General features: G+C 33.6%; 1 protein-coding gene across 1 annotated transcript in view; it reads left to right on the top strand.

The window, feature by feature from the left end:
- Positions 1 to 14,399, top strand: part of LOC126858409 (uncharacterized) — a 40,951-nt gene extending 26,552 nt beyond the window's left edge. Inside the window, exons 4-6 of the mRNA XM_050608696.1 lie at positions 473 to 570; positions 5,551 to 5,713; positions 10,358 to 14,399. Coding sequence (XP_050464653.1) covers positions 473 to 570; positions 5,551 to 5,713; positions 10,358 to 10,602 — 506 coding nt within the window. The 3' untranslated portion in view covers positions 10,603 to 14,399. The remainder of the gene's footprint in view (positions 1 to 472; positions 571 to 5,550; positions 5,714 to 10,357) is intronic.
- Positions 14,400 to 16,207: the final 1,808 nt, after the last annotated feature.

Raw genomic sequence — 16,207 nt, 5'->3', positions numbered from 1 at the left:
TATATTTTACTCGTGTACTTTTATCTCTTTAGCTTTTATACATAGATATAAAGAATTGCTTATATTTATGTTTAAAAAGATATATAAAATTGAATATAATTTTAATTGTTTAATTTGAATATAATGTAATTTTTCGCCTAATGTCTCTAGTATACAATGTACGTTCACGGACAGCAACTGTTGTTTCACATTCGAAATGAAAAACACAAGACACAAAAGTTTATAAGTCAAGATATATTTATAAATTTTCAATATGATTTTTGTCATGAAATAGTAAATTTACTTTATAGTGAAAAAAAGTCAACGATAAAAATATTTCCGAATTAACAATCTTAAATTTTATCAAAAACATATAACGCGAATAAACATAATTGTTTGAAAGTTGCCTGCGGTAGATATACATTAAGTACTTATATAAGATTAAAGACTGAGAATTTTATAAATCGGATTGTATTTGATACTATTTTTTTAGTGGCGTTATCGATTGTGGCGGCGAGTCTCTTCGCTTTGCAAACGGATGATCGAGCTAATAGTTTCGTCATCACAAGAGGAGAGGCCTTTTATATGCAGGTAAAGTATATTCATAATGTTATATTATCGTTTTTTTTTATTTTTCAATTTATTTCATCCTGTTTGATTGTATCGGAAAATCTTTTAATAACAAAAAGATGTAAGATATATGTATATAAGGAACTAATATGTAGAAAAAACGAATAAACTAATATTTTTATAATACATAGTTCGGGGGAATATGTCTTATATTATCGGAAATTTTATCAAAGATAAAATCATCCTCTGCGTCCCAAAAAATTTTTTCGAAGGCATTTTTATCTTTTTAATTTTTATAACAGTGAACATTTAAAGAAATTTTGAACGTGTAAATCAATAATAATTTTGCCGTGTGTCTATTTTCACGCATTGACAATAGCATGATATAACGAGCCAATTTCGTTATTAATTTATTAAATTTGCAATTTCGCACCTTGAAAATGGATGGCGCGATAATTTTACTCATCCAATGTCTTTAATGCAACATGCTCCTGCTAATGTAACGCGAGTGTCTTTCTAATTGATCTCTCGTTATCTCGAATTAACGCGACACCGTTAACAAGCTGGATAAGTCTTGATAGACGTTCGACGCCTATCGTCATACGTTCAATAAATGACGAGAATGATTTATATGACAATTTCCTGACGAAGCGATTCGCCTCGAGGGGGCAGGTGCCACAATTCTGAGCGAAGATAACACTCTTACTTCAGACTTGAAGGAGCAGATGTTACCCTTACTTATTGAACGCGGATAGGCGTGAAAAGAATATTTTGATAAAAGTCAAAAGAGATGCTTTCGCGAAGAAGATACGAGATCACCAGAAGGTACAAGCGGTATCATGGAACGCTCGTAGTTAAAAAGAATAACTCTTGTATAAAAAGAGAATAATGCGCCAAAAGATATTGCTGATACAGCACGTCTCATGCAGAAGGATAAGCTATTGACTGTAATATTGTATTGATAAAAAAATATTTCTTTCTCACATACATGTTCTTTTATTCTGATAAGAGGAAAGAAAGAAACTAAGTCTTTCCGAATAATATCTAACATTTCTAAATAATATATCTAGAGTTAATTAGAAGTCTTCCTTTAATAAAACGTGTTTGTGTTTTATTTGCATAAAACTTAATCCGAACGCTTAAACTGATTTTAGTCGGACGTAGACTAATTAAAAGATCGATTGCGTTCGTCGTGGCAATGAATAGTAATTTAAATTGAATATCGATCGCGGAGAGAAAGAGAAAGAAAAAGAAACAGAGAGCAAAGCAAGGTAGGCATTTATATGTAAAAAAACGTCACGTTTTATGAAACTGGCACGATAACATCGACGTCGACGCGCCTTTAGAGTTTCTTCTTATCGCTGGACGGCAGCTCGGGTTTCTCTCAATGCGGATGAAACACTCACGCGGTCGTTACACAACCGGGTACAGTAATACTTTGCGTCGAGAAAATATTCGATACGATATTATGCCTCTTCGCGAATCGATTATTCCGCACGTGAGTAACGGGAAAATACAAATCTAAAAAATTTGAATAAAAGAATTAGAATCACTGATGTCATCATTTTTAAGATTTAATTCTCTCTCGATCATTTCGTTTAAATTGAAACTTAAACGTGTCAGATAATAAATTGTTAAATTATATAAAATTACAGTTTTTATTTCTTTTTTATTTCTATTTTATTTGTTTACTTGATGAAGATCTCCGAGATATACTAGAATCATTCCAAGAAATGTTCGAAACATGTTCAATATGTATTTAAATAAAAAAAAAAAACTACTATCGATATATCACAATAGAATATATAAATTACTAAAGTGTGTTATTTTCGTAGAAAACATTTAAAAATTATCTCATTGTCAGTAAGAAATGTGTGAAAATTTGAATTATAAATTCTCGCAATATTCTGAGAAATAAGTCTTGGAAATGTGGCTATGATTACGTTGGTATTTTAGGAACATTGTCTACTAGACTTTTAGACGTCACACTCGTCTCCTGTCATGAAATTCTCATGGATATCATGATCTCCCAGCGGGATATATCCCCGAGAGATTTCACAGATTTCCCTTCATTGTATGGGAATTCAATTAGATTATACAATGTTGCGAATATACTGAGACGGATTATTCTAAGACTTATTCTCTTCTGTTGGGGATTGCAGGATTTAATTTGTCAAAGAATTAAAGCAGAGAGGAACAAAGAAAATATTTGGATGATTCGCGATTGTGTAATAATATACTTTCGCTCGCGTGCCAACGAAACGTTAACGAGCCGGAAAACGTATATATCTGACCAGAGAGAGAATTAAACGCTTTAGAAGCCACCTGATCGTGAGCCGGAGGCTCAGGTGTTCTCTTAAGCCCCTCCTTTAGCCGATTTAGTATGTATGTGTCGGAGTGGCCACGACTCGTAGATACTTTTAAAACAATGAGCTGACATTGGCGGATCCGCAGTGAGTGTTTCGGTGCCGATCGTTAGTGAACTAACCGTATTGTCCCGATTCTCGCCTCCGCGATAAATGAATTGTTTTTTTGTTCAGTCATTCATCGTCGCACGAGAGAGTAGTTCGAGCAGTAAAAGCAGCTTTCTTTTTGTCAGTTGCAAAATTGTTTGTTGTATTTTTCTCCAGCCACAGTTTCTTTTTTTTTCCGTCCGTAATCTAAAAGAAGACTAAAGAAGACGAAGCGATCGTCTCTGATAAAGATTGATCGCTGCATCGTGTATTTTTGGTTCGCTAAGTCTCTCTTCAAAGCGCGGAGATTGCTTTCTTTTGTTGTATTAGAAGAGAGTGTGGTATGTTGATATTTTATCGTCGAAAATATACGAGGATGAATAAAAGAAAGCAGAGTCTGCTGAAAAGGGCCAAGGACGAAATCGAATTGGACAGAATGAATAAGCAGAAACAAGACAAGGTATAATATTATCGGACTCGAGAGAATTCAATCGAGTTAATGTGCTCGCTTTGGCTACCTCATTGTTATATCAGTATAATATTACGCGGCGTAATAATGATTCTGTTTTTTATAGCTAAACTCGATGCTCTAGCTCAGAGTTTATCTTTTTCTCTCACACATTTGAAGGAGGAAGATAAGCTCTAAAATAAAGTGCAGTCCATTCGGCTATAAAAAAACAGACTCATTGTTTTATATAGAATACATATGGCGAAAATGATAAAAGTAAATAATCTTTAATTATATTTAAATACCTGCCTCGATAATTCTCATAATCGAGAAAGAGATGAATTGTACGTTAAAGAGTTTACGATCGAGATAAAGTGTAATAATTACGCGAGCTTCCTGAGATAAACCAAGCCACGTCCTAAGTAATTTTGCGACAGAAATACCGCATAAAAGGAAATGTCCGAGCTAAGTCCCCGACTCAAGTGCCCCACATAATAGCTACTATATCTCAAGAGGCTCTTATCGCGACGCAATGAAATCATCCTGTTATAACGGGTGTTCCGAACGCGCTGGCTAAGTAACACGTGAAATGCTGCGATCGTCATGCAAATAGCGTATTTGTGCGTGTAAAATTTCTGTTCGAACTGCTTCTTCTGGATACCTCTCAACACGTATTTTCGTTTTCGCTTCGTACACTTCGCTCTTTCTTTCTCTCTCTTTCTCGATGCACCTTGCATATCGACGCGCGAAAAAAAAAACCCGCCCGACGCGACAGGAAAAATAACTCATCGCCTTGATAAACGAAAGAGGAGGAAGGGAGGAGAGGGTTGGTCAGAGGATAGCATCGACGGTAAACGCCAGGTTCTCTTTTATCATGTCTCTCGCGTGTAGGGGAGAGCAGCTCAGCTCGCGACGCTCGTCCTCCCCAAGGAGGACAAAAAAAAAAAGGAGGCAAACACACCGGACGGCCAGATTAATTATAGCGGCGGAACAACAATGGCGCGCGCGGCTTCTTTGTTGGCCCTAATTAAATTGTCTCCCCTTCCTCGCGCGCTCCTTCCACTATCCGTCCAGCCGATCGCCACCTACGGATGATGCTTTTCCTCTCCTCGTATCGATAGTGTTTATACGTGACGGGGATCTCCTAGTTACTCGCACGCTGCATAAGAAGGGACGACGCTCGAAAGAGAAAGAAAAGGAGAATGAGACATTTGCTCGCGCTCGACGACATGTACGGATATTTGTTATACAAATGTTTCTCTCCAAGATAATAAGAACCGCGGCTATCGCGAACTGTATTGTGTACAGCGAACTTTCCCGATGTTCCGATGGAAATGACACGTGCGGTGCGATATTATCCGGCGAATTAGAGCAGCGGACGGTGTGACGGGTAATTGACGTCTGCGAGCCAATTAACGGGAAAGCAAAATAAACGCGTGATTCTTGGGAAAAACAATTGGGATTCGCGTACGTAAAATTTACACCCTGAACACGTCGTGACTTTATTTGATCCCCGGATAAATGCAGTCTTTCGTTTGACGTGAATGATCGCGAGGAATAAATCTTTATCCCAGAATGAAAAGTATGTAAAAGTAATGGATTTTTTTAAAGAATAAATATTATTGAGGGGCTTATTGTAATTATACGCGAAAATAAGATTTGCGTTCTTTAATTTTAGTCAGTGTTGTATGTAAAAGCATGTAACCGAATCAATATCTAGAATTAAATTTAAAAAAAAAAACAAAATAAAAAAAAATCAGTCAAAACTTGTGACCAAATTTATGTGAGTTGTTTCATCAATTTTATTCGAAAGAAAGAAAAAAGACAACGTAAAATGTATATGAATCCTTTCGCTTCTATATATAAATCTAGTATATTGATTTAATTTCATAAACATGTCATTGGCAGACGCAAGAAATGATAAAAAATTTATTTATTTCTTAGCTAAACCGTAAGATTACGCGTAAGATTTCTCGCTTTTTAGATCGCGTTCGAATAAAAGTTTTTAAACGATGCGATTGGTTACACGTAATTTATCATTATCAAACTTTCATCACGACACTTTGAATAAGTCGTACGTTTTATATTTTGTTGTTGCAGTTGGCTGCCATCGCTCTAAACTTCGGCGTACTTGTGTCCGCCGTTTACGAGGGCATTTACGCCCGAAGAGGCGGCGACCCGACCAAGATTAGGGTCGTCACGGATCCCCGTGGAGGTACTATAAATAATCCAGGATATCGGGAATATCACCAACCGACGAACGGTAAGACCGGAATGGACAGTCGTTTAATTTCACAAAATTCTACCTCGCGACTCGATCATCTGCGTGTGCGTGCGCGTATATGTGTTAGATACGATATCTGACGTTGATATCTGGAGCGGAAACGCGCCAAACGATTAATAGGATTAATGATGTTAATGAGATTAACGCCTAGCCTCAAGCATGTCCATTTAAATATATGCATGGTGTGCCTTGATGCATCATTACCGTGTTTAATATTAAATATGATAAACATGATAAAGTAACGGTTCAATATATTATGAATATTGTATATATATATTATATAATTATTATTGTATAATATTATGTAATATTATTCATTATACATATTATTCATAATATATATTCATTATAAATTATGAAGACACACATACACACGTGTACATATACATATATACAAGAAAGAACTAAATGAAGTATTTAAATTCTTAAACAACATTTTCGCCTTTTTTAATGCAATTTCAACGACTATATATTTTTCTCGTGTTACACCGTATCACGAATGAGTTATCTTTCTTCATTAACGCGTCGCATTTTTTCTTTCTGAAACAACACATCTCTTGTTTCGCCGCGAAATTACGATAATTTATATCGCGCGTAGATCATATTTGCTGATATTTGACTTGTATACGAAAAACGTTCATTTAACCGGCTGACAGGAAGTCGATATACCTCTCACGAAAGAGAAATAGGTCTGCAAATGAAAGTGATGAAGTTCGGAGAACGCTATGTGTGTAAATAGACACATGACAGGCAGAGAGGGATGAGAAGGGGTGCGCCTCTGCTCTCTCGCGCGCTTACCCTTTACCCTTGCCGTTTTATACATGAATATAGAATACAGGATACGCGCGGTAGGATTGTGATGTCTCTCAGCGTATTTACTTGCCGCACTATATAGCGAGTAGACTAAACAATTCGTCACGATATTAAAGGCTATATTACGCTCGTGGGGCTTATTTCACGCATCGCGTTGCGTAGACCTTTTTCCGATACATCGAATTCATTCTTTCGTAATTTGCAAGTTTAAACTTATTCCGCGTTCGATCTCACGAAAGAAAATGATTTTTTTTCCCGCCGTTCTAGAGTTCGTGCAACGTGTATCAATGATGCAGTATTGCATCTTTTTATTAGCCGCAATTTATAATACTGATATAATTTTATACATTAACATCTAAAATATGAGTAATAAATATACGAGCAATTTTATAAAAACTAGAGAGAGATCTTTTTTTATATTGAATAATTTTATCTATTAATAATGCATTTAATAACGAACTACAATTGCACGGAGTTAACTTAATGGATTTGTCGCCTGACGCGATACATCATATTTACGCATAATACAATGATCGTTCGATGCTTTTTTTCCGTTCCGTTTATTACATCCTTGCTAGTAAGCAATATTTATTCTCGATAACTTTAATTCTCTAACAATTGAACATTTACTTGTTAACAATACCTGGGGCAGTACAATCGCACGAAACTCCTTTGACGGAACTATCGCATACTCGCACTATCGGCGTGAAAAACTGTATAAATGCATAAAACGACAATCGTTTTATTAAACGCAATATAATACGTTTTTCGGTATTCCCGATAAATATATTCAGAGACGATATTTATTATCAATAATCGAAAAAAGTCATAACTCGGAGCTACGAAATGAGAAAGCGATATCAAATGTTTGATAGTTTTTAAGATACATTAAAATTAATATTGCGTATAATCAGTGCATTCAAACACGACTATATAAAAAACAATGCAAATGACAATTTTTTTGAATTTAGTTCTTATATCTCTCAAAATATATAAATTAATTAAAAAAAAAAAACAAAGTCACACGGACGCTGGTCTGGTCACTTACCGTATTTAATACATATTCCAAGTTATATAGCTGTCCAGATTTTGCAAAATTCACTCGATCAAATTATCGTACGTTTTCACTATCAACGCGATTTTTTTCCGCACTCTCGATACTGTATAGATTCATTCGTAAACGATATCTGTCCTCAAAAACCCAGGGCGAGAAATCGTGATTCGGATGTAACGAGATAAGCGATTCGCGTCTATAATGCCATTTCACAATTACGATAATCGTAATCACAGCTTTAATCTCAGTGATCGACCGATCAATACTTACGATATTTGCGATCGTGATTATATTTTTACTTTTCAGAAAATCCCGACGCGTCTTACGCGAATGAACGCGCACAACACAATGGCTGACACACGAGCGCCAAAATGCTAAATATCTCAATATCTCAATTTCCGTTTCCGTTAGCCCGGCCCGATTCCGCGACCCCAACACACAACGCGAATCAAATGTGGCTGTCGCGATGTCATCGAAGGCTAGTTTTATTAAACGAATAGTATATGTACTTCGCGCTGGTTTCTATTAAAGCGCGACGTTTCTATTAAACGAATAGTATATGCATTTTGTATGCGCTAATTTCGTATTAAGTATGTATTGAACATAAAAATTAACGCATACATATATAAAACGCGCAAATGATATGATAAAATATATAACTTTATCATTTGTTATTAACAAACGTATCGCAATATTCATTACATTTATTATTATATATTGATTATTATAATTGATTTATCATTTTTGACATTATTATAAATTGAATTGCAAGCGCATATCTGTGTGTGAGTGTGTGTATGTATGTGACAAGAGTGTGAAAGTTTAAATTAATTCTAGAGTGATAATCGAGATGGATATTTAAGCGAGGAATTATAGTGAAAAATGCGAGGACGAAAAGATATTCTCGGAAATGAGCTTGATCGCTTTGTTTATATACTTTGTTAATATACGGTAACGTGAGTTGATTCATTTAAAAACGCGATGATGTAAAATATCACATCAAATACGGCAATTTCTGCAGAAATTGAAACGAGAATAAACACGTGCGGCTCTAGAAAAAGATAGAAAATTAAAAAGGAAGGAGCGAAGAGAGCGAAAGAGAGAGAGAGAATCTGTCAAATTCACGTTTCTTATATCTCTTATCTGACGATCGAGAATAAAATAAGAAAAGATTTTGAAAATGCGATAAACGCTTTGCTTTGTTTTTCTTTCTTCAAGAGTTTCTATCCTTCTCAGAAGATTGAAAAGGATAGAAACTAGATCATGTGCTTATCTCTTTTCACAGGACTTCGTCGTCTTCAACTCCATATATCATGTTACATTTCTAAGTACGTCAATACACGCGCACACACACAAGACGACTGAGCTTGCTATCTTTACTCTTCTTTTTCTGTTTCTATCCTTGTCAGAGTTATTGCACGCTCATCTCGTTTCGAGGCTCGACACTTGTGTATAAACATAAACAAAAACGGCCCGAACGGCTTCTCTCTCTACTCTACGTGCGGCGTCTCATATGTTTCTCTGTTTTGTTGCTTGTTGTTAATACTGTTTCGACTATCGCAAAGATTGGTTTAAACTTTTCACAATTCTCACTTCTGTGTTATATTCGATCATACTTGTTAATGTCGTGTTTAATAAAAATTAGCGCTCAAATATAATTGACGTCATAACAAGATATTTAATTCGCGTTCCGAGAATCGAAAGTAATGCCCTGACGGAATCGAAAATTCACATGTTTTGTACTTGTCTGTAGTTTATATATTTACAGTATTATTTATTATGTAAATATTACCGCGAGTCAAAAGAAACAAAATTCAATCAATCTCGCGACAGCCACATTTGATTCGCGTAGTGTCTTGGGATCGTGGAATCGGACCGGGCTAACGGAAACGGAAATTGAGATATTGAGATATTCAGCATTTTGGCGCTCGTGTGTCAGCCATTGTGTTGTGCGCGTTCATTCGCGTAGGACGCGTCGGGATTTTGTGGTAAAAATGTAATCGCGATCACGAGCATCACGAGTGTTAAAGAATCGCTCGATCGTTGAATTTAACGCTAATGTTACGGTCATTGTTGTAATTATATTGCGGTACGACATTACGATCGTGAGAATCGTTTATCTCGTCACACATTCGCGTTACGATTTTTCGTGCACGGTTATTGAAATATCGTGTATGAATCTGTGCGGTATCGGGAATGCTGAAAAAAATCACGATAGTAAAAACGTACGATAATTCGGTCGAGTGAATTTCAGATAGTTAATGTAACTTCAAATATGTGTAAGTGTCCACAGTACAGCGTCTATCTTCAGATTTATTTTTTTTCGAAATTTATATAATTTTTATATTTTTGAGAAACATAAGAAAATAAATTAAAAAGAATTGTCGTTTTTTTTTTATAATTGTGTTTGAATGCATTTTTTTTAAGGTACTCTGTACATTATTAAAAAGCAAATATCGTGCATGATTATTCTTTTTAATAATGTATAGAGTATCTTAAAAAACCATCAAACATTTGATATATCGTTCTCTCATTTCGTCGCTCGTAAAATCCCCACCGCGTGATACTTTTCTTACATATTACATATTAAGGCCTGTTCCACCCTCAATTCCCGCGATATATTACACATCTGTGACAAGCCTCTCGACCTTGTAACATTTCTCATTAGTTTGAAAGTACTTATGATAAAACTTTCATGACGCATTAATAACGATCGCACGATATGATCACGTAATTCATTCCGTATCTTGTTACAGGTGGTTCGATCTCGATGACAGATGCCAGTGGCAAGCCGTACGTCGGCGGGGCCGGGAACGGATCGACGGCATCGGTGGCGACTTCTGCGAGCGCGGCCAGCACGGCCTCGCCTCTCAGGAGTTCGCTGAAGAAACCGAAACCCCTCGGTATCCACAATCCTGGCTTCTCCGCGCACAGCCCGACCTTATCCAGGAACGGCTCGCAGAAGAAAGTGCGTATACAGACGCACTCGACGGAAGTGTAGCCGACACCTTTCTCTTTCCTGTCACGTTATTGACGCGAAAGCTCGCTACATAACAGTCACAAGTGTCGATCGCTTAAGGACTGTGACAGGAAATCAGATGCGGCGAGCGAGTCTACTAGAAATAGTTTTACGAGGTACGTTTCATTAACGGTAGGTAGTTTCCGATATTATTGTCGTTCTTTTTGTGCAATTAAAAATGAAATCAAAGTTTGCGTCTAACTGCTTCGTCATAATCGATGACATTGCCCGATGGTTTCAGTATAATGGACTTTTAATTAATTTCGAAGAAGAAAATTGAATCGTGCTCGCGAGAAATTTATCGTATTACGACGAAATATAATCGATAATCGCTAGAGCTCTCCGAAGCTACCTGAATTATATATATTAAGCGAATCCACAAAACCGCGAGATTGACGGTAACTCGTCAAGTATTGCATCACTTTACATTTTTCTACTATATCATTACACAATGTTTATTCGATACAAATTGATTAATAGAATACGGATAGTGAACTATAAGAGTACTGACGAGAAAATAGAATGGACAAAAGCAAAGAAATATATCAATATTAAAGGAAACAGATAAAAATTATTATATAAATATGATAAAGATCGTTATCGAGATGTATATGTATCAATAAAAAAAATTAAATGTGCATAATGTGAGTGTGTGCAAAATAGAAAATAAATTCTGATTTAATATCGTATTTTCTCGAGCCTTACGAAATATCAGTAATAAAATTCACATATATTACATATGTTTATACAGGGTATCACAATCAGAAATTTAACATTTAATTTTAATACTCATTATAAATTATATATTAAGCTTATTATAAATAAAAATCGATTCTTATTTTTTTTAATAATTTTTGGACGAAAACATACGTATATTACAATGAAAATATAAATGTTGATTGAACAAGAATAGATAAAGCTATTATTAATTCTAAAAAAAATTTATGAAATGAAGAATACATGTACATATATATGCATGTGTGTATTTTATTTCAAGATTTTAGAATAATGTAGTAATAACATTCTATTTTCTTGCCTTAAGTACATTCGTATTTACACCACCAAAAAAAGAACTGATAATAAACAAGAGAAATCGTTGGGATAATGTAACAATTGGAAAAAATTCTCGCTTTTTTCATGAAACTTGAAGGCGAAAGTGTACAAGCAATATAAAATTTCCATGCACGTATGTGGTTTAAAGTAACATCACAAATATGATCTCCATTTTATACATTTGTTATTTATGCATTGAGGAATTTGTTAATCACGTATTGGAAATTTTTGATTAAATCAATCTTGTTTCAAAAACGCAAGTACCAAATAATCCTGCTTGTGATATAATATATCATGATTATCTCAGTCGCATGTATTGCCGGAGAGTTATTTTATTACGTAACCGTATTCATACGAATTGCAATAGATAATCTTTCACCATTTAATTAAGCGTAATGTCAGAGTTTAATTGAATATTAAGCTCGATAAACTAAGTTGCAACGTATATAGTCTCTATATGTTACATACGCGCATACAATTAATACGACAACGTTTCTATCGTAATTAAGTAAGTATTGTGTATTCTAACTGAAAAAACTTGACTGTTAATATAGTGATAGTTGTGTAAAATGTTTTAAAATTTTCAAGAGCGACATATATATCTATATAGTAAACTGCATTAAAGTATGTATAGATTTCTATACAGACACGGCAATGAATCGTTACCGAATTTAATAATTAACATTTTTTTCAATTTAATATGTAAATATTTTAACGTTGTGTAATATTATTATTAATATATCAACCATTTTCCGTCCAAACAAGTACTTTGTAATATTTAGTATTAATGTTTATTCTTATTGAAGTAATCGTGATACATCGCACTTATTATGTAGAAATTATTATACATTTTAAAAGTCACAATTTGTGTTGCATAATACAATTTGATTTAACAAAAAGAGAAATTATATTAATAATTAAGAAGTGCTTGAATCGATTAATGCTAATTGTAATCAATTTAACATTTTAACACTTTGTATGTTAATAATTGAATTTTAATGTAGAAGGAATTAATTACTTAATAGCAAATTTTCTATATTGCAAAGATCATAATTTTTTCTCAAATGAATTTAATCGTTGATTATTACTGTTCGGCTAATAACAGATTGCCGTGAAAGTCGCAGGATACGTGATACGTTTTTTTTTTTATTTTTTTTTCTTATTGTATTTTCTCATACATTATTTTATCCCTATAGCAGTATATTCTTGCTTTTCCTCGCCGCGAGAGGAAGGTGAAATTATATTATAGCACATCGCATCCGTCCAGCCCTACGTAGGCAGCTAGCCGTAAAACGGCAAAAAAAAGAGATATATATTATAAATATATAAATATATTTATATTTTATAATGATTGTTTTAATATATATATATATATATATATATATAATAAAGAGAGAGAGACAAAAATTATATATACAAATCTACGTATGTGTGTACTTGCGCACGCGAGACAGAAGTTTATTACTCGTGTGGCTCGCCTCGTGAAAATCGAGACATATGTTTTTTTTTCTTCTTTTTTTTTCATTTACCCGAGTAGTATTATTAATATTTTATCGCTTACGATTTCTTTATCTATAGAAATTATTGTTATCATGCAATCTGCGTACCTTTATTTTCAGAGATATTTATATAACGCTGTTCGAGAGCCGGCCTCGTTAAAAAATCCGTGTCGCGATATTGCGATCGCTCAGAATTGTCCCTGAAGGTTACTCGATCTAGATGTTTTCCTGAATGATCGTTTGTTCATATCGTATAAATCGAAATTTAATTTATTAGTACGCGATTCTCGTGAAAAAAAATTTGTGATTGTACGGACACGAAATTGAAACTAGAAATTAGGATCTATTTGGTAAGACAAATAAACAGCGAAATCAGTCGCGATTCCCTAAATATGCAATATGCTCTTTTATTGAGACTTTTATAAAAGGTCTTTACCTGATCATTTGTTCCAATATATCCTATCGCGACGAATATATCGCATTAATGGACTAAAGTTGCCGCGGCAGAGATAATTTTGCATCAGAATAAAAATAAATATCAAATTGTCAATCTACAATTATATCGAATAAAATAGAAATATTATGCAATTAAGAATTATTCATTAAATTTTTGAAACATAATTCTATAAAAGTCATATTAAAAAAAATTTGCTAGTGGATAATTTGATAATCTTTAATAATTAATGTATATATCATAAATTTATATCATAAGATAATATATATAAAAAGCTTTCATATTAAAAAAAAAACAATCCGTATAATTTTATCAATTTTATCAATTTTGTATAAATTTCAATATTACGAGTAGTAATATTTTAAAACACTGTTTGTACACTGTTTTTATGCTGGTTGCAAAATTATCATTGCAATTGTATACTCGTGTCATTCCGCGATACTAAGATTGTTATGATATATTTCGTTTTATTGTTATCGTTAATTAGATAATGTTAACAATTAACTTCTATTATATATTGATTTAAATACCGAGCCGATCAATGATGTAATCGTGTATATTGTACATATCTATATACGGATATTCATTCACGTTCAAATTTGAACGACACATTTGTCACATTTGCACCAATCTACTTGTTAAGCAGGCTGTTTTTGTAAAGTTCATACGTATTCGATGATATGACGACCGTGATGTAAGTGCTTGTCAAAGACAGCACAGTGAAAAATTGAATAATTGAAACGTGTTTCAAATAAAATGCATTTTTCAGGGAATAGATATTCTGTATCGATAAAATGATATAGTGACGTAAGTATTCCAAGAACCATCACTGTCACGTGTATCAAAGTTACACAGTCAGTGACACCTATCCATCTTGTCCTGATATCGCTTATACAATATATATTAATAGCGACAATCATCGTAAAACGATGGTAATATTAAAAAAGATATTTTTGCTTTTTTTTTTTTTTTTAATTATTTTATATTTTGTGATATTTATTTTTTATGAGATTCTTCTTAGTGATAATTATATAACAATGTAGATTAGGGAGATTATCAAAATAATTGAAGATAAATGGATATTAATCTTATAGAATAATAATTATTGTCTTATTGATTAATAATAAAATAAAACATTGAGATGTCTTAGATATGTATAAGGATAATTTAGGAAATGAGGATTTAAAGAGAAAAGTATCTCGAAAAATTAATCTTATCTATCAGATATTGATTTGAAGTAGGATGAGCTTGAAATAAGATGCAATGCATGATAAAAAATTAATTTTTATTTATTATCTAGATTGAAAAAAAAACTTAACGACGACGATAATATAATACCTCTCTCACGGCAGTTCGCAATAATATAATCACGTCGTAGAGAGGACGAATTAGAAAAGACGAATTAAATTTCAGACTCTCGATCATTCACAAGTGACGAGACGTAACAATTTCCAGATTGATGTCGAGCAACTGCAGCAATTTTAATATTTACATCGCGAAGGCTGAGGTAAAATGTTCTACATATGCATTCCACATCAATTTTTCTGTCCTTTCGAGCACCCGTCGTCTGATTATGCCTCGTCGCGAAGGGTCAATAAAATGTCGTCACGAAACAAGAATGCGCATTCCGTGACGGAGATCCCACGCGGACACGAGGATAACTCTTAATCTAGGAACCAACCGACATTTCGCGACAATCAAATCTCGCGAGATCACGAGAAACAGAGGAGCACCTTTTTAAGATCGCCTAATCAACGGCAATGATTGCCGCTCTATATCGAATCGAGATTGGAGATCAATTGTACGAAATGAAGAAAAATGCGTGTTATCGAAGGATGGCATATTTTTTTGCATAGATGACAAAACATTACGATAGATTGAGTTGAGACAATGGCTGAAAGAAAGATACATAAACCAAAACGTTTTGTGAAACAAGACATTTTCAGAGATTTATTTTATTGTATACAAATTTTTTTCTTAAACGCATAGGAAATAATACAATTTTTTTAGCTTAATGAAAATAGTTATTCGATTAAAAACTTGGAAAATTATGTTTTCTTTTTCACAGCCATTGCCTCGACTCTGCACTCTTACAAATAACAAACTTAAGAATTATATACGCTTTTTAAGAATTAACTTAATAATTATAACTTTATATATTTTATATTTAATATATCGAACGGTTATACAGATATAAAGCTACCAGTAGACAAGTATATCTTGCCCCTCTTCTTTTCCTTTCTTCTTTCAAAGCATTTTTTATGTTCTTGAAAACTTTCTTATTTGTGTTTAGAGCGATATTTTTGAAAAGTATACAGGAATAAAATGTACTACTGTCTGCTTTAGGGTACTCATATCTTTCTACATTTTTATGGGGACCATATCGCAGTGTCTATCGATAAATCTTGCAGCGTATTCTCATTTATTCAGAATAACAAACTTTTGCAGAATTGAGTCTACAGAAGCGAACTTGGTGTCTCTTCTTTGTGTAAAATTGCTTTTGCTACAATAATTCAAACTAATGTTTTCTTATAAAATGATAAATGGGAAAAATATTCGTTTTCAACTTTTCTCGAAAGAT

This window comes from Cataglyphis hispanica, chromosome 25 (assembly GCF_021464435.1).
Source record: "Cataglyphis hispanica isolate Lineage 1 chromosome 25, ULB_Chis1_1.0, whole genome shotgun sequence".
Lineage (NCBI taxonomy): Eukaryota > Metazoa > Arthropoda > Insecta > Hymenoptera > Formicidae > Cataglyphis > Cataglyphis hispanica.
The sequence above is the reverse complement of the archived record's forward strand: the minus strand, read 5'-3'. Positions and strand labels throughout refer to the sequence as shown.